Source organism: Salmo salar, chromosome ssa07 (genome assembly GCF_905237065.1).
Source record: "Salmo salar chromosome ssa07, Ssal_v3.1, whole genome shotgun sequence".
NCBI lineage: Eukaryota > Metazoa > Chordata > Actinopteri > Salmoniformes > Salmonidae > Salmo > Salmo salar.
Window position 1 is genome coordinate 720,001 of NC_059448.1, and position 22,500 is coordinate 742,500.

A 22,500-nucleotide genomic window follows, 5' to 3' on the forward strand; every position below is an offset into this window, starting at 1 on the left:
AAAATAGAACTGTTTGGCCATAATGACCATCGTTATGTTTGGAGGAAAAAGAGGGAGGCTTGCAAGCCGAAGAACACCATCCCAACCGTGAAGCACGGGGGTGGCAGCATCATGTTGTGGGGGTGCTTTGCTGCAGGAGGGACTGGTGCACTTCACCCGAAACATTTCACCCAAGTTTAACAATTTTAAAGGCAATGCTACCAAATGTAAACTTCTGACCCACTGGAAATGTGATGAAAGAAATAAAAGCTGAAATAAATCATTCTCTCTACTATTATTCTGACATTTCACATTCTGAAAATAAAGTGGTGATCCTAACTGACCTTAAACAGAGAATTTATACTAAGATTAAATGTCAGGAATTGTGAAGAACTGAGTTTAAATGTATTTGGCTAAGGTGTATGTAAACTTCCGACTTCAACTGTACCTGTCTCCTCCCTGTCTCCCATCTACCTGTCTCCCATCTCCCTGTCTCCTCCCTGTCTCCTACCTGTCTCCCACCTGTCTCCTACCTGTCTCCCATCTCCCTGTCTCCTCCCTGTCTCCCACCTGTCTCCTACCTGTCTCCCACCTGTCTCCTCCTGTCTCCCACCTGTCTCCTCCTGTCTCCCACCTGTCTCCTACCTGTCTCCCATCTACCTGTCTCCTCCCTGTCTCCTACCTGTCTCCCATCTACCTGTCTCCTACCTGTCTCCTACCTGTCTCCTACCCGTCTCCTACCCGTCTCCTACCCGTCTCCTACCTGTCTCCTACCCGTCTCCTACCTGTCTCCTACCCGTCTCCTACCTGTCTCCTACCTGTCTCCTACCCGTCTCCTACCCGTCTCCTACCCGTCTCCTACCTGTCTCCTACCCGTATCCTACCTGTCTCCTACCCGTCTTCTACCCGTCTCCTACCCGTCTCCTACCTGTCTCCTACCTGTCTCCTACCTGTCTCCTACCTGTCTCCTACCTGTCTCCTACCCGTCTCCTACCTGTCTCCTACCTGTCTCCTACCCGTCTCCTACCCGTCTCCTACCTGTCTCCTACCTGTCTCCTAGAGCTCTGCAGCAGTGACAGAGCCACAGGTACTGAGACACGCCCAGATTCCTCTCCAGCAGTAGCCACGGCAGCGGGGCGTCGTTGGGGCGGGCGACCTCTGACCCCAGGCGGCTGAAGGAAGTGACACGCAGACTGGAGCGTAGACACACGCAGAGCATGCTGGGATGGAAATGGGGAGAGGGGCGGTAAAGGAAATGGACATCGTGGAGTTCAATCTCCGCCCCCGGACGCAGGCCACGCCTCTGCAGTGGCTGATAGGCCAAACACAGGCCCACCTTCCCGTCAATCACATAGAGCCCCGCTGCCGCACTCAGGACACTGGTCAGGACACCCTATCAGGGAGAAGGTGGAGGGCTCAGGATGGACACCTCGACATCCAGGTGTATCGATGTACAGACGATAACCTGTAATACTCAGAGATAAATTACAAAACACAGGAACCAAGGAGTCTCTCACCTTGTAGCTGATGGACTTGGAGAGTTTGGGCCTCAGGCTGGGAGAGAGGTCCGGGTCCGGGTCCGGGTCTGGGTCTGGGTCTGGGTCTGGGTCCGGGTCCGGGTCTGGGTCTGGGTCCGGGTCTGGGTCCGGGTCCGGGTCTGGGTCTGGGTCCGGGTCCGGGTCTGGGTCCGGGTCCGGGTCTGGGTCCGGGTCTGGGTCTGGGTCCGGTCCATCTCCCTGTCTCTCTGGGAGAGGACATCCAGTACCAGGGTCTGGGTCCGGTCCATCTCCCCTGTCTCTCTGGGAGAGGACATTCAGTACCAGGGTCTGGGTCTGGGTCTGGGTCCGGTCCATCTCCCTGTCTCTCTGGGAGAGGACATTCAGTACCAGGGTCTGGGTCTGGGTCTGGTCCCTGTCTCTCTGGGAGAGGACATCCAGTACCAGGGTCTGGGTCTGGGTCTGGGGTGTCCAATATGGGTATATCAGACAGGTCCTGGATCAGTGTGTCAGGAAGCAAAGTGAGAGAAGACTGACTGGTCGCACACAGAACCCTGTTCCCAGACCAGCCCTGCAGCGCACACACACGCAGCCCGGACACACACACGCGCACGCCCACGCGCACACACTGACGCCACCACAGACAGCAAGGCTCCTGAGAAAGAGAGAGACAGAGTGAAGGTTAAATTCATATGTTACCCACAAACACTCTCCTCACTGTGACCAGTAATGGTAGTGTCTCTCCTCACTGTGACCAGTAATGGTAGTGTCTCTCTCCTCACTGTGACCAGTAATGGTAGTGTATCTCTCTCTCCTCACCGTGACCAGTAATGGTAGTGTCTCTCTCCTCACTGTGACCAGTAATGGTAGTGTCTCTCTCCTCACCGTGACCAGTAATGGTAGTGTCTCTCTCCTCACTGTGACCAGTAATGGTAGTGTCTCTCTCCTCACCGTGACCAGTAATGGTAGTGTCTCTCCTCACCGTGACCAGTAATGGTAGTGTCTCTCTCCTCACTGTGACCAGTAATGGTAGTGTCTCTCTCCTCACTGTGACCAGTAATGGTAGTGTCTCTCTCTCTCCTCACCGTGACCAGTAATGGTAGTGTCTCTCTCTCCTCACTGTGACCAGTAATGGTAGTGTCTCTATCTCTCCTCACCGTGACCAGTAATGGTAGTGTCTCTCTCTCTCCTCACTGTGACCAGTAATGGTAGTGTCTCTCTCTCTCCTCACTCTGACCAGTAATGGTAGTGTCTCTATCTCTCCTCACTGTGACCAGTAATGGTAGTGTCTCTCTCCTCACTGTGACCAGTAATGGTAGTGTCTCTCTCCTCACCGTGACCAGTAATGGTAGTGTCTCTCTCCTCACTGTGACCAGTAATGGTAGTGTCTCTATCTCTCCTCACCGTGACCAGTAATGGTAGTGTCTCTCCTCACCGTGACCAGTAATGGTAGTGTCTCTCCTCACTGTGACCAGTAATGGTAGTGTCTCTCTCCTCACTGTGACCAGTAATGGTAGTGTCTCTCCTCACTGTGACCAGTAATGGTAGTGTCTCTCTCCTCACTGTGACCAGTAATGGTAGTGTCTCTCTCCTCACTGTGACCAGTAATGGTAGTGTCTCTCCTCACCGTGACCAGTAATGGTAGTGTCTCTATCTCTCCTCACCGTGACCAGTAATGGTAGTGTCTCTCTCTCTCCTCACCGTGACCAGTAATGGTAGTGTCTCTATCTCTCCTCACCGTGACCAGTAATGGTAGTGTCTCTATCTCTCCTCACCGTGACCAGTAATGGTAGTGTCTCTCTCCTCACTGTGACCAGTAATGGTAGTGTCTCTCTCCTCACTGTGACCAGTAATGGTAGTGTCTCTCTCCTCACTGTGACCAGTAATGGTAGTGTCTCTCTCTCCTCACCGTGACCAGTAATGGTAGTGTCTCTCTCTCTCCTCACTGTGACCAGTAATGGTAGTGTCTCTCTCTCTCCTCACCGTGACCAGTAATGGTAGTGTCTCTCCTCACTGTGACCAGTAATGGTAGTGTCTCTCCTCACTGTGACCAGTAATGGTAGTGTCTCTCTCCTCACTGTGACCAGTAATGGTAGTGTCTCTCTCTCCTCACCGTGACCAGTAATGGTAGTGTCTCTCCTCACCGTGACCAGTAATGGTAGTGTCTCTATCTCTCCTCACTGTGACCAGTAATGGTAGTGTCTCTCCTCACTGTGACCAGTAATGGTAGTGTCTCTCTCCTCACTGTGACCAGTAATGGTAGTGTCTCTCTCCTCACCGTGACCAGTAATGGTAGTGTCTCTCTCTCCTCACTGTGACCAGTAATGGTAGTCTCTCTCTCCTCACTGTGACCAGTAATGGTAGTGTCTCTCTCTCCTCACTGTGACCAGTAATGGTAGTGTCTCTCTCTCTCCTCACTGTGACCAGTAATGGTAGTGTCTCTCCTCACCGTGACCAGTAATGGTAGTGTCTCTCTCTCTCCTCACTGTGACCAGTAATGGTAGTGTCTCTCTCCTCACTGTGACCAGTAATGGTAGTGTCTCTCTCTCTCCTCACCGTGACCAGTAATGGTAGTGTCTCTCTCTCTCCTCACTGTGACCAGTAATGGTAGTGTCTCTCTCTCTCCTCACTGTGACCAGTAATGGTAGTGTCTCTATCTCTCCTCACTGTGACCAGTAATGGTAGTGTCTCTCCTCACTGTGACCAGTAATGGTAGTGTCTCTCTCTCTCCTCACCGTGACCAGTAATGGTAGTGTCTCTCTCTCCTCACTGTGACCAGTAATGGTAGTGTCTCTCTCTCTCCTCACTGTGACCAGTAATGGTAGTGTCTCTATCTCTCCTCACTGTGACCAGTAATGGTAGTGTCTCTCTCTCTCCTCACCGTGACCAGTAATGGTAGTGTCTCTCTCTCTCCTCACTGTGACCAGTAATGGTAGTGTCTCTCTCTCCTCACCGTGACCAGTAATGGTAGTGTCTCTCTCCTCACCGTGACCAGTAATGGTAGTGTCTCTCTCCTCACTGTGACCAGTAATGGTAGTGTCTCTCTCTCCTCACCGTGACCAGTAATGGTAGTGTCTCTCTCCTCACCGTGACCAGTAATGGTAGTGTCTCTCCTCACTGTGACCAGTAATGGTAGTGTCTCTCTCTCTCCTCACTGTGACCAGTAATGGTAGTGTCTCTCTCTCTCCTCACTGTGACCAGTAATGGTAGTGTCTCTCTCTCCTCACCGTGACCAGTAATGGTAGTGTCTCTCTCCTCACCGTGACCAGTAATGGTAGTGTCTCTCTCCTCACTGTGACCAGTAATGGTAGTGTCTCTCTCCTCACTGTGACCAGTAATGGTAGTGTCTCTATCTCTCCTCACTGTGACCAGTAATGGTAGTGTCTCTATCTCTCCTCACTGTGACCAGTAATGGTAGTGTCTCTCTCTCTCCTCACTGTGACCAGTAATGGTAGTGTCTCTATCTCTCCTCACTGTGACCAGTAATGGTAGTGTCTCTATCTCTCCTCACTGTGACCAGTAATGGTAGTGTCTCTCTCTCTCCTCACTGTGACCAGTAATGGTAGTGTCTCTCCTCACCGTGACCAGTAATGGTAGTGTCTCTATCTCTCCTCACTGTGACCAGTAATGGTAGTGTCTCTCCTCACCGTGACCAGTAATGGTAGTGTCTCTCTCTCCTCACCGTGACCAGTAATGGTAGTGTCTCTCCTCACCGTGACCAGTAATGGTAGTGTCTCTCCTCACTGTGACCAGTAATGGTAGTGTCTCTCCTCACCGTGACCAGTAATGGTAGTGTCTCTCTCTCCTCACCGTGACCAGTAATGGTAGTCTCTCTCCTCACCGTGACCAGTAATGGTAGTGTCTCTCCTCACTGTGACCAGTAATGGTAGTGTCTCTCCTCACCGTGACCAGTAATGGTAGTGTCTCTATCTCTCCTCACTGTGACCAGTAATGGTAGTGTCTCTCTCCTCACTGTGACCAGTAATGGTAGTGTCTCTCTCCTCACCGTGACCAGTAATGGTAGTGTCTCTCTCCTCACTGTGACCAGTAATGGTAGTGTCTCTATCTCTCCTCACCGTGACCAGTAATGGTAGTGTCTCTCTCTCTCCTCACTGTGACCAGTAATGGTAGTGTCTCTCCTCACCGTGACCAGTAATGGTAGTGTCTCTCTCTCTCCTCACTGTGACCAGTAATGGTAGTGTCTCTATCTCTCCTCACCGTGACCAGTAATGGTAGTGTCTCTATCTCTCCTCACTGTGACCAGTAATGGTAGTGTCTCTCCTCACTCTGACCAGTAATGGTAGTGTCTCTCCTCACCGTGACCAGTAATGGTAGTGTCTCTCTCTCTCCTCACTGTGACCAGTAATGGTAGTGTCTCTCCTCACCGTGACCAGTAATGGTAGTGTCTCTCTCTCTCCTCACTGTGACCAGTAATGGTAGTGTCTCTCTCTCTCCTCACTCTGACCAGTAATGGTAGTGTCTCTCTCTCTCCTCACTGTGACCAGTAATGGTAGTGTCTCTCTCTCTCCTCACTGTGACCAGTAATGGTAGTGTCTCTCTCTCTCCTCACCGTGACCAGTAATGGTAGTGTCTCTCTCTCTCCTCACTGTGACCAGTAATGGTAGTGTCTCTCTCTCTCCTCACTGTGACCAGTAATGGTAGTGTCTCTCCTCACTGTGACCAGTAATGGTAGTGTCTCTCCTCACTGTGACCAGTAATGGTAGTGTCTCTCCTCACTCTGACCAGTAATGGTAGTGTCTCTCTCTCTCCTCACCGTGACCAGTAATGGTAGTGTCTCTCTCTCCTCACCGTGACCAGTAATGGTAGTGTCTCTCCTCACCGTGACCAGTAATGGTAGTGTCTCTCTCTCTCCTCACTGTGACCAGTAATGGTAGTGTCTCTCTCCTCACCGTGACCAGTAATGGTAGTGTCTCTCTCTCTCCTCACTGTGACCAGTAATGGTAGTGTCTCTCCTCACCGTGACCAGTAATGGTAGTGTCTCTCTCCTCACCGTGACCAGTAATGGTAGTGTCTCTCTCCTCACCGTGACCAGTAATGGTAGTGTCTCTCTCTCTCCTCACTGTGACCAGTAATGGTAGTGTCTCTCTCCTCACCGTGACCAGTAATGGTAGTGTCTCTCTCCTCACTGTGACCAGTAATGGTAGTGTCTCTCCTCACTGTGACCAGTAATGGTAGTGTCTCTCTCTCTCCTCACCGTGACCAGTAATGGTAGTGTCTCTCTCTCCTCACTGTGACCAGTAATGGTAGTGTCTCTCCTCACTGTGACCAGTAATGGTAGTGTCTCTCTCCTCACTGTGACCAGTAATGGTAGTGTCTCTCCTCACTGTGACCAGTAATGGTAGTGTCTCTCTCCTCACTGTGACCAGTAATGGTAGTGTCTCTCCTCACTGTGACCAGTAATGGTAGTGTCTCTCTCTCTCCTCACTGTGACCAGTAATGGTAGTGTCTCTCCTCACTGTGACCAGTAATGGTAGTGTCTCTCTCCTCACTGTGACCAGTAATGGTAGTGTCTCTCTCTCTCCTCACTGTGACCAGTAATGGTAGTGTCTCTCTCCTCACTGTGACCAGTAATGGTAGTGTATCTCTCTCTCCTCACTGTGACCAGTAATGGTAGTGTCTCTCTCCTCACTGTGACCAGTAATGGTAGTGTCTCTCTCTCTCCTCACTGTGACCAGTAATGGTAGTGTCTCTCTCCTCACTGTGACCAGTAATGGTAGTGTCTCTCTCCTCACTGTGACCAGTAATGGTAGTGTCTCTCTCTCTCCTCACTGTGACCAGTAATGGTAGTGTCTCTCCTCACCGTGACCAGTAATGGTAGTGTCTCTCTCTCTCCTCACTGTGACCAGTAATGGTAGTGTATCTCTCTCTCCTCACTGTGACCAGTAATGGTAGTCTCTCTCTCTCCTCACTGTGACCAGTAATGGTAGTGTCTCTCTCCTCACTGTGACCAGTAATGGTAGTGTCTCTCTCTCTCCTCACTGTGACCAGTAATGGTAGTGTCTCTCTCTCTCCTCACTGTGACCAGTAATGGTAGTGTCTCTCTCTCTCCTCACTGTGACCAGTAATGGTAGTGTCTCTCCTCACTGTGACCAGTAATGGTAGTGTCTCTCCTCACTGTGACCAGTAATGGTAGTGTCTCTCTCTCTCCTCACTGTGACCAGTAATGGTAGTGTATCTCTCCTCACTGTGACCAGTAATGGTAGTGTCTCTCTCTCTCCTCACCGTGACCAGTAATGGTAGTGTCTCTCTCTCTCCTCACCGTGACCAGTAATGGTAGTGTCTCTCTCCTCACTGTGACCAGTAATGGTAGTGTCTCTCTCTCTCCTCACTGTGACCAGTAATGGTAGTGTCTCTATCTCCTCACTGTGACCAGTAATGGTAGTGTCTCTCCTCACTGTGACCAGTAATGGTAGTGTCTCTCTCTCTCCTCACTGTGACCAGTAATGGTAGTCTCTCTCTCTCCTCACTGTGACCAGTAATGGTAGTGTCTCTCTCTCTCCTCACCGTGACCAGTAATGGTAGTGTCTCTCTCTCTCCTCACTGTGACCAGTAATGGTAGTGTATCTCTCCTCACTGTGACCAGTAATGGTAGTGTCTCTCTCTCTCCTCACTGTGACCAGTAATGGTAGTGTCTCTCCTCACTGTGACCAGTAATGGTAGTGTCTCTCTCTCCTCACTGTGACCAGTAATGGTAGTGTCTCTCCTCACTGTGACCAGTAATGGTAGTGTCTCTCTCTCTCCTCACTGTGACCAGTAATGGTAGTGTCTCTCTCTCTCCTCACCGTGACCAGTAATGGTAGTGTCTCTCTCTCTCCTCACTGTGACCAGTAATGGTAGTCTCTCTCTCCTCACTGTGACCAGTAATGGTAGTGTCTCTCTCTCTCCTCACTGTGACCAGTAATGGTAGTGTCTCTCCTCACTGTGACCAGTAATGGTAGTGTCTCTCCTCACCGTGACCAGTAATGGTAGTGTCTCTATCTCTCCTCACTGTGACCAGTAATGGTAGTGTCTCTCCTCACTGTGACCAGTAATGGTAGTGTCTCTCCTCACTGTGACCAGTAATGGTAGTGTCTCTCTCCTCACCGTGACCAGTAATGGTAGTGTCTCTCCTCACTGTGACCAGTAATGGTAGTGTCTCTCTCCTCACTGTGACCAGTAATGGTAGTGTCTCTCTCCTCACCGTGACCAGTAATGGTAGTGTCTCTCCTCACTGTGACCAGTAATGGTAGTCTCTCTCTCTCCTCACTGTGACCAGTAATGGTAGTGTCTCTCTCCTCACTGTGACCAGTAATGGTAGTGTCTCTCTCTCTCCTCACTGTGACCAGTAATGGTAGTGTCTCTCCTCACTGTGACCAGTAATGGTAGTGTATCTCTCTCTCCTCACCGTGACCAGTAATGGTAGTGTCTCTCTCTCTCCTCACTGTGACCAGTAATGGTAGTGTCTCTATCTCTCCTCACCGTGACCAGTAATGGTAGTGTCTCTCTCTCTCCTCACCGTGACCAGTAATGGTAGTGTCTCTCTCCTCACCGTGACCAGTAATGGTAGTGTCTCTCTCCTCACTGTGACCAGTAATGGTAGTGTCTCTCTCTCTCCTCACTGTGACCAGTAATGGTAGTGTCTCTCTCTCTCCTCACTGTGACCAGTAATGGTAGTGTCTCTCTCTCTCCTCACTGTGACCAGTAATGGTAGTGTCTCTCTCTCTCCTCACTGTGACCAGTAATGGTAGTGTCTCTCTCTCTCCTCACCGTGACCAGTAATGGTAGTGTCTCTCCTCACTGTGACCAGTAATGGTAGTGTCTCTCCTCACTGTGACCAGTAATGGTAGTGTCTCTCTCCTCACTGTGACCAGTAATGGTAGTGTCTCTCTCTCTCCTCACTGTGACCAGTAATGGTAGTGTCTCTCCTCACCGTGACCAGTAATGGTAGTGTCTCTATCTCTCCTCACTGTGACCAGTAATGGTAGTGTCTCTCCTCACTGTGACCAGTAATGGTAGTGTCTCTCTCTCTCCTCACTGTGACCAGTAATGGTAGTGTCTCTCCTCACCGTGACCAGTAATGGTAGTGTCTCTCTCCTCACTGTGACCAGTAATGGTAGTGTCTCTCTCCTCACTGTGACCAGTAATGGTAGTGTCTCTCTCCTCACTGTGACCAGTAATGGTAGTGTCTCTCTCCTCACTGTGACCAGTAATGGTAGTGTCTCTCTCTCTCCTCACTGTGACCAGTAATGGTAGTGTCTCTCTCTCTCCTCAACGTGACCAGTAATGGTAGTGTCTCTCTCTCTCCTCACTGTGACCAGTAATGGTAGTGTCTCTCTCTCTCCTCACTGTGACCAGTAATGGTAGTGTCTCTCCTCACTGTGACCAGTAATGGTAGTGTCTCTCTCTCTCCTCACTGTGACCAGTAATGGTAGTGTCTCTCTCTCTCCTCACTGTGACCAGTAATGGTAGTGTCTCTCTCTCTCCTCACTGTGACCAGTAATGGTAGTGTCTCTCCTCACTGTGACCAGTAATGGTAGTGTCTCTCTCCTCACCGTGACCAGTAATGGTAGTGTCTCTCTCTCTCCTCACCGTGACCAGTAATGGTAGTGTCTCTCCTCACTGTGACCAGTAATGGTAGTGTCTCTCCTCACTGTGACCAGTAATGGTAGTGTCTCTCCTCACTGTGACCAGTAATGGTAGTGTCTCTCTCTCTCCTCACCGTGACCAGTAATGGTAGTGTCTCTCTCTCTCCTCACCGTGACCAGTAATGGTAGTGTCTCTCTCTCTCCTCACTGTGACCAGTAATGGTAGTGTCTCTCCTCACCGTGACCAGTAATGGTAGTGTCTCTCTCCTCACCGTGACCAGTAATGGTAGTGTCTCTCTCTCTCCTCACTGTGATCAGTAATGGTAGTGTCTCTCTCTCTCCTCACCGTGACCAGTAATGGTAGTGTCTCTCTCTCTCCTCACCGTGACCAGTAATGGTAGTGTCTCTCTCTCCTCACCGTGACCAGTAATGGTAGTGTCTCTCTCTCTCCTCACCGTGACCAGTAATGGTAGTGTCTCTCTCTCTCCTCACTGTGACCAGTAATGGTAGTGTCTCTCTCTCTCCTCACTGTGACCAGTAATGGTAGTGTCTCTCTCTCTCCTCACCGTGACCAGTAATGGTAGTGTCTCTCTCTCTCCTCACCGTGACCAGTAATGGTAGTGTCTCTCTCTCTCCTCACTGTGACCAGTAATGGTAGTGTCTCTCCTCACCGTGACCAGTAATGGTAGTGTCTCTCTCCTCACCGTGACCAGTAATGGTAGTGTCTCTATCTCTCCTCACTGTGATCAGTAATGGTAGTGTCTCTCTCTCTCCTCACTGTGACCAGTAATGGTAGTGTCTCTCTCTCTCCTCACTGTGACCAGTAATGGTAGTGTCTCTCTCTCCTCACTGTGACCAGTAATGGTAGTGTCTCTCTCTCTCCTCACTGTGACCAGTAATGGTAGTGTCTCTCCTCACTGTGACCAGTAATGGTAGTGTCTCTCTCTCTCCTCACTGTGACCAGTAATGGTAGTGTCTCTCTCTCCTCACTGTGACCAGTAATGGTAGTGTCTCTCTCTCTCCTCACTGTGACCAGTAATGGTAGAGTCTCTCTCCTCACTGTGACCAGTAATGGTAGTGTCTCTCTCTCCTCACTGTGACCAGTAATGGTAGTGTCTCTCCTCACCGTGACCAGTAATGGTAGTGTCTCTCCTCACCGTGACCAGTAATGGTAGTGTCTCTCCTCACTGTGACCAGTAATGGTAGTGTCTCTCTCTCTCCTCACTGTGACCAGTAATGGTAGTCTCTCTCTCCTCACTGTGACCAGTAATGGTAGTGTCTCTCTCTCTCCTCACTGTGACCAGTAATGGTAGTGTCTCTCTCTCTCCTCACTGTGACCAGTAATGGTAGTGTCTCTCTCTCTCCTCACTGTGACCAGTAATGGTAGTGTCTCTCTCTCCTCACTGTGACCAGTAATGGTAGTGTCTCTCTCTCTCCTCACCGTGACCAGTAATGGTAGTGTCTCTCTCTCTCCTCACTGTGACCAGTAATGGTAGTGTCTCTCTCTCCTCACCGTGACCAGTAATGGTAGTGTCTCTCCTCACCGTGACCAGTAATGGTAGTGTCTCTCTCCTCACTGTGACCAGTAATGGTAGTGTCTCTCCTCACTGTGACCAGTAATGGTAGTGTCTCTCCTCACTGTGACCAGTAATGGTAGTGTCTCTCTCTCTCCTCACTGTGACCAGTAATGGTAGTGTCTCTCTCTCCTCACTGTGACCAGTAATGGTAGTGTCTCTCTCTCTCCTCACTGTGACCAGTAATGGTAGTGTCTCTCTCTCTCCTCACTGTGACCAGTAATGGTAGTGTCTCTCCTCACCGTGACCAGTAATGGTAGTGTCTCTCCTCACCGTGACCAGTAATGGTAGTCTCTCTCCTCACTGTGACCAGTAATGGTAGTGTCTCTCCTCACTGTGACCAGTAATGGTAGTGTCTCTCTCTCCTCACTGTGACCAGTAATGGTAGTGTCTCTCTCTCCTCACTGTGACCAGTAATGGTAGTGTCTCTCTCTCTCCTCACTGTGACCAGTAATGGTAGTGTCTCTCTCTCTCCTCACTGTGACCAGTAATGGTAGTGTCTCTCTCTCTCCTCACTGTGACCAGTAATGGTAGTGTCTCTCTCTCCTCACTGTGACCAGTAATGGTAGTGTCTCTCTCTCCTCACTGTGACCAGTAATGGTAGTGTCTCTCCTCACTGTGACCAGTAATGGTAGTGTCTCTCCTCACCGTGACCAGTAATGGTAGTGTCTCTCTCTCTCCTCACTGTGACCAGTAATGGTAGTGTCTCTCTCTCTCCTCACCGTGACCAGTAATGGTAGTGTCTCTCCTCACCGTGACCAGTAATGGTAGTGTCTCTCCTCACTGTGACCAGTAATGGTAGTGTCTCTCCTCACTGTGACCAGTAATGGTAGTCTCTCTCTCCTCACTGTGACCAGTAATGGTAGTGTCTCTCTCCTCACTGTGACCAGTAATGGTAGTGTCTCTCCTCACTGTGACCAGTAATGGTAGTCTCTCTCTCCTCACTGTGACCAGTAATGGTAGTGTCTCTCCTCACTGTGACCAGTAATGGTAGTCTCTCTCTCCTCACTGTGACCAGTAATGGTAGTCTCTCTCTCCTCACTGTGACCAGTAATGGTAGTGTCTCTCCTCACTGTGACCAGTAATGGTAGTCTCTCTCTCCTCACTGTGACCAGTAATGGTAGTGTCTCTCTCCTCACCGTGACCAGTAATGGTAGTGTCTCTCCTCACCGTGACCAGTAATGGTAGTGTCTCTCCTCACTGTGACCAGTAATGGTAGTGTCTCTCCTCACTGTGACCAGTAATGGTAGTGTCTCTCCTCACTGTGACCAGTAATGGTAGTGTCTCTCTCCTCACTGTGACCAGTAATGGTAGTGTCTCTCTCCTCACTGTGACCAGTAATGGTAGTGTCTCTCTCTCTCCTCACTGTGACCAGTAATGGTAGTGTCTCTCTCTCTCCTCACTGTGACCAGTAATGGTAGTGTCTCTATCTCTCCTCACTGTGACCAGTAATGGTAGTGTCTCTCTCTCTCCTCACTGTGACCAGTAATGGTAGTGTCTCTCTCTCCTCACTGTGACCAGTAATGGTAGTGTCTCTCTCTCCTCACTGTGACCAGTAATGGTAGTGTCTCTCTCTCCTCACCGTGACCAGTAATGGTAGTGTCTCTCTCTCCTCACTGTGACCAGTAATGGTAGTGTCTCTCTCTCCTCACCGTGACCAGTAATGGTAGTGTCTCTCCTCACTGTGACCAGTAATGGTAGTGTCTCTCCTCACTGTGACCAGTAATGGTAGTGTCTCTCCTCACCGTGACCAGTAATGGTAGTGTCTCTCTCTCTCCTCACTGTGACCAGTAATGGTAGTGTCTCTCCTCACTGTGACCAGTAATGGTAGTGTCTCTCCTCACTGTGACCAGTAATGGTAGTGTCTCTCTCCTCACTGTGACCAGTAATGGTAGTGTATCTCTCTCCTCACCGTGACCAGTAATGGTAGTGTCTCTCTCCTCACTGTGACCAGTAATGGTAGTGTATCTCTCTCTCCTCACCGTGACCAGTAATGGTAGTGTCTCTCTCCTCACTGTGACCAGTAATGGTAGTGTATCTCTCTCTCCTCACTGTGACCAGTAATGGTAGTGTCTCTCTCTCTCCTCACTGTGACCAGTAATGGTAGTGTCTCTCTCTCTCCTCACCGTGACCAGTAATGGTAGTGTCTCTATCTCTCCTCACCGTGACCAGTAATGGTAGTGTCTCTCTCTCTCCTCACTGTGACCAGTAATGGTAGTGTCTCTATCTCTCCTCACTGTGACCAGTAATGGTAGTATCTCTCTCTCTCCTCACTGTGACCAGTAATGGTAGTGTCTCTCTCTCTCCTCACTGTGACCAGTAATGGTAGTGTCTCTCTCCTCACCGTGACCAGTAATGGTAGTGTCTCTCTCTCTCCTCACCGTGACCAGTAATGGTAGTGTCTCTCTCTCTCCTCACCGTGACCAGTAATGGTAGTGTCTCTCTCTCTCCTCACTGTGACCAGTAATGGTAGTGTCTCTCTCTCTCCTCACTGTGACCAGTAATGGTAGTGTCTCTCCTCACTGTGACCAGTAATGGTAGTGTCTCTCCTCACTCTGACCAGTAATGGTAGTGTCTCTCCTCACCGTGACCAGTAATGGTAGTGTCTCTCTCTCTCCTCACTGTGACCAGTAATGGTAGTGTCTCTCTCTCTCCTCACTGTGACCAGTAATGGTAGTGTCTCTCCTCACCGTGACCAGTAATGGTAGTGTCTCTCTCTCTCCTCACCGTGACCAGTAATGGTAGTGTCTCTCTCTCTCCTCACTGTGACCAGTAATGGTAGTGTCTCTCTCCTCACCGTGACCAGTAATGGTAGTGTCTCTCTCTCTCCTCACTGTGACCAGTAATGGTAGTGTCTCTCTCCTCACTGTGACCAGTAATGGTAGTGTTTCTCCTCACCGTGACCAGTAATGGTAGTGTCTCTCTCTCTCCTCACTGTGACCAGTAATGGTAGTGTCTCTCTCCTCACCGTGACCAGTAATGGTAGTGTCTCTCCTCACCGTGACCAGTAATGGTAGTGTCTCTCTCTCTCCTCACTCTGACCAGTAATGGTAGTGTCTCTCTCTCTCCTCACTGTGACCAGTAATGGTAGTGTCTCTCCTCACTGTGACCAGTAATGGTAGTGTCTCTCTCCTCACTGTGACCAGTAATGGTAGTGTCTCTCTCCTCACTGTGACCAGTAATGGTAGTGTCTCTCTCCTCACTGTGACCAGTAATGGTAGTGTCTCTCTCTCCTCACTGTGACCAGTAATGGTAGTGTCTCTCTCCTCACCGTGACCAGTAATGGTAGTGTCTCTCCTCACCGTGACCAGTAATGGTAGTGTCTCTCCTCACTGTGACCAGTAATGGTAGTGTCTCTCCTCACCGTGACCAGTAATGGTAGTGTCTCTCTCTCTCCTCACTGTGACCAGGAATGGTAGTGTCTCTCTCCTCACTGTGACCAGTAATGGTAGTGTATCTCTCTCTCCTCACTGTGACCAGTAATGGTAGTGTCTCTCTCCTCACCGTGACCAGTAATGGTAGTGTCTCTCTCTCTCCTCACTGTGACCAGTAATGGTAGTGTCTCTCCTCACTGTGACCAGTAATGGTAGTGTCTCTCTCTCTCCTCACTGTGACCAGTAATGGTAGTGTCTCTCTCTCTCCTCACTGTGACCAGTAATGGTAGTGTCTCTCTCTCCTCACTGTGACCAGTAATGGTAGTGTCTCTCTCTCTCCTCACTGTGACCAGTAATGGTAGTGTCTCTCCTCACCGTGACCAGTAATGGTAGTGTCTCTCCTCACTGTGACCAGTAATGGTAGTGTCTCTCCTCACTGTGACCAGTAATGGTAGTGTCTCTCCTCACTGTGACCAGTAATGGTAGTGTCTCTCTCTCTCCTCACTGTGACCAGTAATGGTAGTGTCTCTCTCTCCTCACCGTGACCAGTAATGGTAGTGTCTCTCTCCTCACTGTGACCAGTAATGGTAGTGTCTCTCTCCTCACTGTGACCAGTAATGGTAGTGTCTCTCTCCTCACTGTGACCAGTAATGGTAGTGTCTCTCTCCTCACCGTGACCAGTAATGGTAGTGTCTCTATCTCTCCTCACCGTGACCAGTAATGGTAGTGTCTCTCTCTCTCCTCACTGTGACCAGTAATGGTAGTGTCTCTCTCTCTCCTCACTGTGACCAGTAATGGTAGTGTCTCTCTCTCCTCACTGTGACCAGTAATGGTAGTGTCTCTCTCTCTCCTCACCGTGACCAGTAATGGTAGTGTCTCTCCTCACTGTGACCAGTAATGGTAGTGTCTCTCCTCACTGTGACCAGTAATGGTAGTGTCTCTCTCTCTCCTCACTGTGACCAGTAATGGTAGTGTCTCTCCTCACTGTGACCAGTAATGGTAGTGTCTCTCTCTCCTCACTGTGACCAGTAATGGTAGTGTATCTCTCCTCACCGTGACCAGTAATGGTAGTGTCTCTCTCTCTCCTCACCGTGACCAGTAATGGTAGTGTCTCTCTCTCTCCTCACTGTGACCAGTAATGGTAGTGTCTCTATCTCCTCACTGTGACCAGTAATGGTAGTGTCTCTATCTCTCCTCACCGTGACCAGTAATGGTAGTGTCTCTCTCTCCTCACCGTGACCAGTAATGGTAGTGTCTCTCTCTCTCCTCACCGTGATCAGTAATGGTAGTGTCTCTCTCTCTCCTCACCGTGACCAGTAATGGTAGTGTCTCTATCTCTCCTCACTGTGACCAGTAATGGTAGTGTCTCTCTCTCTCCTCACTGTGACCAGTAATGGTAGTGTCTCTCTCTCTCCTCACTGTGACCAGTAATGGTAGTGTCTCTCCTCACTGTGACCAGTAATGGTAGTGTCTCTCCTCACCGTGACCAGTAATGGTAGTGTCTCTATCTCTCCTCACTGTGACCAGGAATGGTAGTGTCTCTCCTCACCGTGACCAGTAATGGTAGTGTCTCTCTCTCCTCACTGTGACCAGTAATGGTAGTGTCTCTCCTCACCGTGACCAGTAATGGTAGTGTCTCTCTCTCTCCTCACTGTGACCAGTAATGGTAGTGTCTCTCCTCACCGTGACCAGTAATGGTAGTGTCTCTCTCTCTCCTCACTGTGACCAGTAATGGTAGTGTCTCTCCTCACTGTGACCAGTAATGGTAGTGTCTCTCTCTCTCCTCACTGTGACCAGTAATGGTAGTGTCTCTCCTCACCGTGACCAGTAATGGTAGTGTCTCTATCTCTCCTCACCGTGACCAGTAATGGTAGTGTCTCTCTCTCTCCTCACTGTGACCAGTAATGGTAGTGTCTCTCTCTCTCCTCACTGTGACCAGTAATGGTAGTGTCTTATCTCTCCTCACCGTGACCAGTAATGGTAGTGTCTCTCTCTCTCCTCACTGTGACCAGTAATGGTAGTGTCTCTCTCCTCACTGTGACCAGTAATGGTAGTGTCTCTCTCTCCTCACCGTGACCAGTAATGGTAGTGTCTCTCTCCTCACCGTGACCAGTAATGGTAGTGTTTGTAGTCCCTCTCTCAGACGGAGACAGAAGAAGGACTTCCTGCGATGTTCAGTAGAGGAATACTCCAGAAACCTCCCCATACACCTTCACACGAAGGCCTCGCACCCTGCGCACACACACACACACACACACACACACACACACACACACACACACACACACACACACACACACACACACACACACACACACACACACACACACACACACACACACACACACACACACACACACACACGACTGGAACGAACTACAAAAATCTCTGAAACTGGAAACACTTATCTCCCTCACTAGCTTTAAGCACCAGCTTGCTAGATCACTGACTGTATATAGCCATCTATTAGATACAACTACCTCTTCCCCATACTGTATTTATTTATTTTGCTCCTTTGCACCATATTATTTAATTCCTACCTGGTTAAATAAAGGACTTGTTCTCAACTTGCCTAACCTGGTTAAATAAAGGACTTGTTCTCAACTAGCCTACCTGGTTAAATAAAGGACTTGTTCTCAACTGGCCTACCTGGTTAAATAAAGGACTTGTTCTCAACTAGCCTACCTGGTTAAATAAAGGACTTGTTCTCAACTGGCCTACCTGGTTAAATAAAGGACTTGTTCTCAACTGGCCTACCTGGTTAAATAAAGGACTTGTTATCAACTAGCCTACCTGGTTAAATAGAGGACTTGTTCTCAACTAGCCTACCTGGTTAAATAAAGGACTTGTTCTCAACTAGTCTACCTGGTTACATAAAGGACTTGTTCTCAACTAGCCTACCTGGTTAAATAAAGGACTTGTTCTCAACTAGCCTACCTGGTTAAATAGAGGACTTGTTCTCAACTAGCCTAACCTGGTTAAATAGAGGACTTGTTCTCAACTAGCCTACCTGGTTAAATAAAGGACTTGTTCTCAACTAGCCTACCTGGTTAAATAAAGGACTTGTTCTCAACTGGTCTACCTGGTTAAATAAAGGACTTGTTCTCAACTAGTCTACCTGGTTAAATAAAGGACTTGTTATCAACTAGTCTACCTGGTTAAATAAAGGACTTGTTCTCAACTAGCCTACCTGGTTAAATAAAGGACTTGTTCTCAACTAGTCTACCTGGTTAAATAACGGTAGAATAAATAATAAATAAAATAAAAACACACAGAAACCTAACCTGTGCTGTATCAGTCCTGCAGCTTCTCTGACCCCCACAGCTCTCTTCAGGTTGACACCTGCAGGGTTAAAGGTCATCTCAGGGTCAGAGGTCAGGGCTAGGGGACAGCCAACCAGCTCCAGGTAGCCCCTCTCCTCCACTTCCTGGTCCTTCCCCGTTGCAAGCTGGGGGATGTAGTTCCAGCAGGGGAAGAGAAAGGGCAGACCCAGCCAGAGAGGGGAGGGGCTCAGTAGCTAACCAATCAGAGAAAGAACGACAGGAGTGAATTCAAGGCTGTCTTCTTTTAGACAAGACAAGACCAGACCAGACAAGACAAGACAGACAGACCTCACAGTGCACGGTCCCGGTGGCGTCCCTCACACGCCACGCTCCGTCACATGACCTCTCTGGGTCACACCTATCACTGAGACAGCCTATCAGCAACAGGTTGGCACGCGGCAAAGCCTCGTGATTGGGCAGAGCCTGCTCCGCCTCCCGGACCCATTCTCTGTGCTGAGCGGTGCTCCAGGTCAGGTTGCTACAGCAAGGTGTGCGTTGCCAGGTAACCAGCTCGGATACGGAGATGAGCCTAACAACGAGAGGAGGTTAAGGTTAGGAGTAGTGTTGATCTGAACCTCCTAATGACAGGAGGTTAAGGTTAGGAGTAGTGTTGATCTAAACCTCCTAATGACAGGAGGTTAAGGTTAGGAGTAGTGTTGATCTAAACCTCCTAATGACAGGGGGTTAAGGTTAGGAGTAGTGTTGATCTAAACCTCCTAATGACAGGAGGTTAAGGTTAGGAGTAGTGTTGATCTAAACCTCCTAATGACAGGAGGTTAAGGTTAGGAGTAGTGTTGATCTAAACCTCCTAATGACAGGAGGATAAGGTTAGGAGTAGTGTTGATCTAAACCTAATGACAGGAGGTTAAGGTTAGGAGTAGTGTTGATCTAAACCTCCTAATGACAGGAGGTTAAGGTTAGGAGTAGTGTTGATCTAAACCTCCTAATGACAGGAGGTTAAGGTTAGGAGTAGTGTTGATCTAAACCTCCTAATGACAGGAGGTTAAGGTTAGGAGTAGTGTTGATCTAAACCTAATGACAGGAGGTTAAGGTTAGGAGTAGTGTTGATCTAAACCTCCTAATGACAGGAGGTTAAGGTTAGGAGTATTGTTGATCAAAACCTCCTAATGACAAGAGGTTAAGGTTAGGAGTAGTGTTGATCTAAACCTCCTAATGACAGGAGGTTAAGGTTAGGAGTAGTGTTGATCTAAACCTCCTAATGACAGGAGGTTAAGGTTAGGAGTAGTGTTGATCTAAACCTCCTAATGACAGGAGGTTAAGGTTAGGAGTAGTGTTGATCTAAACCCTAATGACAGGAGGTTAAGGTTAGGAGTAGTGTTGATCTAAACCTCCTAAAGACAGGAGGTTAAGGTTAGGAGTAGTGTTGATGGCGTAAACCTCCTAATGACAGTCCTGGGGTATCACAGTAGGATAGTGCTGATCTATCAATGTGGAGGCTATATCACCCTGTATATAGCCTCCACATTGACTCTGTACCGGTCCCCCCTGTATATAGCCTCCACATTGACTCTGTACCGGTACCCCCTGTATATAGCCTCCACATTGACTCTGTACCGGTACCCCCTGTATATAGCCTCCACATTGACTCTGTACCGGTACCCCCTGTATATAGCCTCCAGATTGACTCTGTACCGTAATACCCTGTAAATAGCCTCCACATTGACTCTGTACCGGTACCTCCCTGTATATAGCCTCCACATTGACTCTGTACCGTAACACCCTGTATATAGCCTCCACATTGACTCTGTACCGTAATACCCTGTAAATAGCCTCCACATTGACTCTGTACCGTAATACCCTGTAAATAGCCTCCACATTGACTCTGTACCGGTACCCCCTGTATATAGCCTCCACATTGACTCTGTACCGTAATACCCTGTATATAGCCTCCACATTGACTCTGTACCGGTACCCCCTGTATATAGCCTCCACATTGACTCTGTACCGGTACCCCCTGTATATAGCCTCCACATTGACTCTGTACGGTACCCCCTGTATAAAGCCTCCACATTGACTCTGTACCGTAGTACCCCCTGTAAATAGCCTCCACATTGACTCTGTACCGGTACCCCCTGTATATAGCCTCCACATTGACTCTGTACCGGTACCCCCTGTATATAGCCTCCACATTGACTCTGTACCGGTACCCCCTGTATATAGCCTCCACATTGACTCTGTACCGGTACCCCCTGTATATAGCCTCCACATTGACTCTGTACCGGTACCCCCCTGTATATATCCTCCACATTGACTCTGTACCGGTCTACTACACCTGTACCTGTTGTATTCGGAGCATGTGACTAATACAATTTGATTTGCCTTAGACGGACCCTAAACTAAAGGTCTCCAACCAGCTCTGATCTTGGTGACAAACCGAGTAAGCAGGCTTTAGTTCAAGCCCAGCACTAACACACTAATCAACTAGATCATTAATACCCCTTGGTTAGTGTAATCAGTCGTGCTAGTGCAAGGCTGGAGCTAAAACGCGCACACCTTCGCCAGAGCCGGTAAACAACATCAATTGGTCACCTGTAACTGAGCGGCAGAGACCGGGCACACGAGGAGCCCACCGCCTGTTCCACTCTCCGTATCATGGCTAGAGAAAGCTGTTCCGGGGAAACAGTACCGGTGGATGGACCGAGAACCGGGTACAGATTGTCCCTCACGAACACGAATAGCTCCTGCAGCCACTCCCGTTCCTACAGGAAAGGAGATTGTGGATGAGTAAAAAAAAAAATACAGTATTTTGTTTGAATGAAGAAAATAAAACGAAAGCAGACAACGTAACTTACCACTTCACTCCTCTCCCTGAAGTTTGCCATGAAGGAATCCATTCTAGGTTCGTATCGTTTATGCTGTTCTGAATCGTTTCATATCTTCACTTTAGCTACAAGACAAGCCACGTAACTATTAACCACTTTGAATTTTGGTCAGATCTGATCGGACAGACATTAATGCTACCGTTGTCAACCAGCTAGTAATAAACTCACACAAACAAACCAAAAAACTTCAAAATCATGTGAATAACAACAATATTAGTAGAACTACGGCGTCTCCCCCCCCATTACCTTCACAACGCAGCAAACAGCCCTTGGTTACCGGGACTTCTTCCGGATCATATCCGGGTTGAAGTGGAAGAACAGCACGCTGGCCAATCAGAAACGAGTCTGTGTCGGACTGAAGGTAGTCAGCCAATAGGGGCGCGGCCCAGGGGCGGGCCTTAGCTCCATCCAGTTCGCTGCTCAGTTAACTTCCCTCTCCAGAGAAATACACAGCACAGACAACAACAAAGACAACGTGAGACTTCATTCTTACAAACTTCATCTGACCGGTAAATGTAAGTCATGAAAGACATTGGACGTTTGTAGTAACATCTTTTAAATGTACCTTGAAATTTGTAGAAATGTTAATTTCACTTGCATGTTTATAAAATAAAAAGACAAAAAGGTAACGTTATTGTAGCTAACTTTCAAACTGTTAGCCAGTTTGCTAAACTGGTGAAATGGCTAAATCTGTATTTAAAAAAAAAAATGTTTTGATGTAAAATAACCTTGCTCGTAACTATACTGTAAAAATGTTTCACACTAGCTAATGTTAGCTAACTATGTATTGTGATGGCTAGCAGCGTTAGCATCTTCAGTATAAATGCTAGCGCTGGGTGGGTTAGGATGAGCTAGCATCGCGTTAGGTGGGAAGCAAATGGTGGCCCCATTGTTCTCTACGAGCTAGCATGCTAGGTGGCTAACAGCGGTAGCTAGCTAGCTAACTAGGCTAACCGTACTGTAAACTATACAGTCTACTGCACACTGCCTGGTCTGCAATCCATCACATATACAAGCCCAACTTTAGTTACCGTTACAATAAGTTAGCTAGCTAACTATCCATTTGTACTTTTTTTTAAACGTTTTATCCGACGTTTGGCCTAGCTAGTTAGCCACTTTAGCTAGATGCTTGATGAATTTGCAAAAAAAATAATAATATATATTTTCGTAAATATCTCTCTATTTTCTCCGGTGGTATCAGTCAGTCGTGTCGCCATGGTGAAAGGGGACGTTAATAAACCGAAAGGCAAGACGTCAGCCTACGCCTTCTTCGTCCAGACCTGCCGGGAGGAACACAAGAGGAAACACCCCGAACAGTCGGTCAAC

At 48.7% G+C, this 22,500-nt stretch overlaps 2 protein-coding genes across 2 annotated transcripts in view; one reads left to right on the plus strand and one right to left on the minus strand.

The window, feature by feature from the left end:
- The window catches only part of ctc1 (CTS telomere maintenance complex component 1), a 65,977-nt gene extending 44,547 nt beyond the window's left edge, over positions 1-21,430 (minus strand). Inside the window, exons 1-9 of the mRNA XM_045722567.1 lie at positions 21,145-21,430; positions 20,882-21,051; positions 18,620-18,860; positions 18,293-18,525; positions 17,207-17,240; positions 17,113-17,169; positions 1,791-2,130; positions 1,497-1,759; positions 1,029-1,372 (exon numbers count right to left, since the gene is read on the minus strand). Of these exons, the coding sequence (XP_045578523.1) occupies positions 1,029-1,372; positions 1,497-1,759; positions 1,791-2,130; positions 17,113-17,169; positions 17,207-17,240; positions 18,293-18,525; positions 18,620-18,860; positions 20,882-21,051; positions 21,145-21,186 (1,724 nt within the window). The 5' untranslated portion in view covers positions 21,187-21,430. The remainder of the gene's footprint in view (positions 1-1,028; positions 1,373-1,496; positions 1,760-1,790; positions 2,131-17,112; positions 17,170-17,206; positions 17,241-18,292; positions 18,526-18,619; positions 18,861-20,881; positions 21,052-21,144) is intronic.
- A 147-nt stretch (positions 21,431-21,577) lies between these two features.
- LOC123743717 (high mobility group protein B2) overlaps positions 21,578-22,500 on the plus strand; it is a 19,543-nt gene continuing 18,620 nt past the window's right edge. The window contains exons 1-2 of the mRNA XM_045721378.1: positions 21,578-21,689; positions 22,376-22,500. The exon at positions 22,376-22,500 is cut by the window's right edge and continues 39 nt beyond it. Coding sequence (XP_045577334.1) covers positions 22,390-22,500 — 111 coding nt within the window. The 5' untranslated portion in view covers positions 21,578-21,689; positions 22,376-22,389. The remainder of the gene's footprint in view (positions 21,690-22,375) is intronic.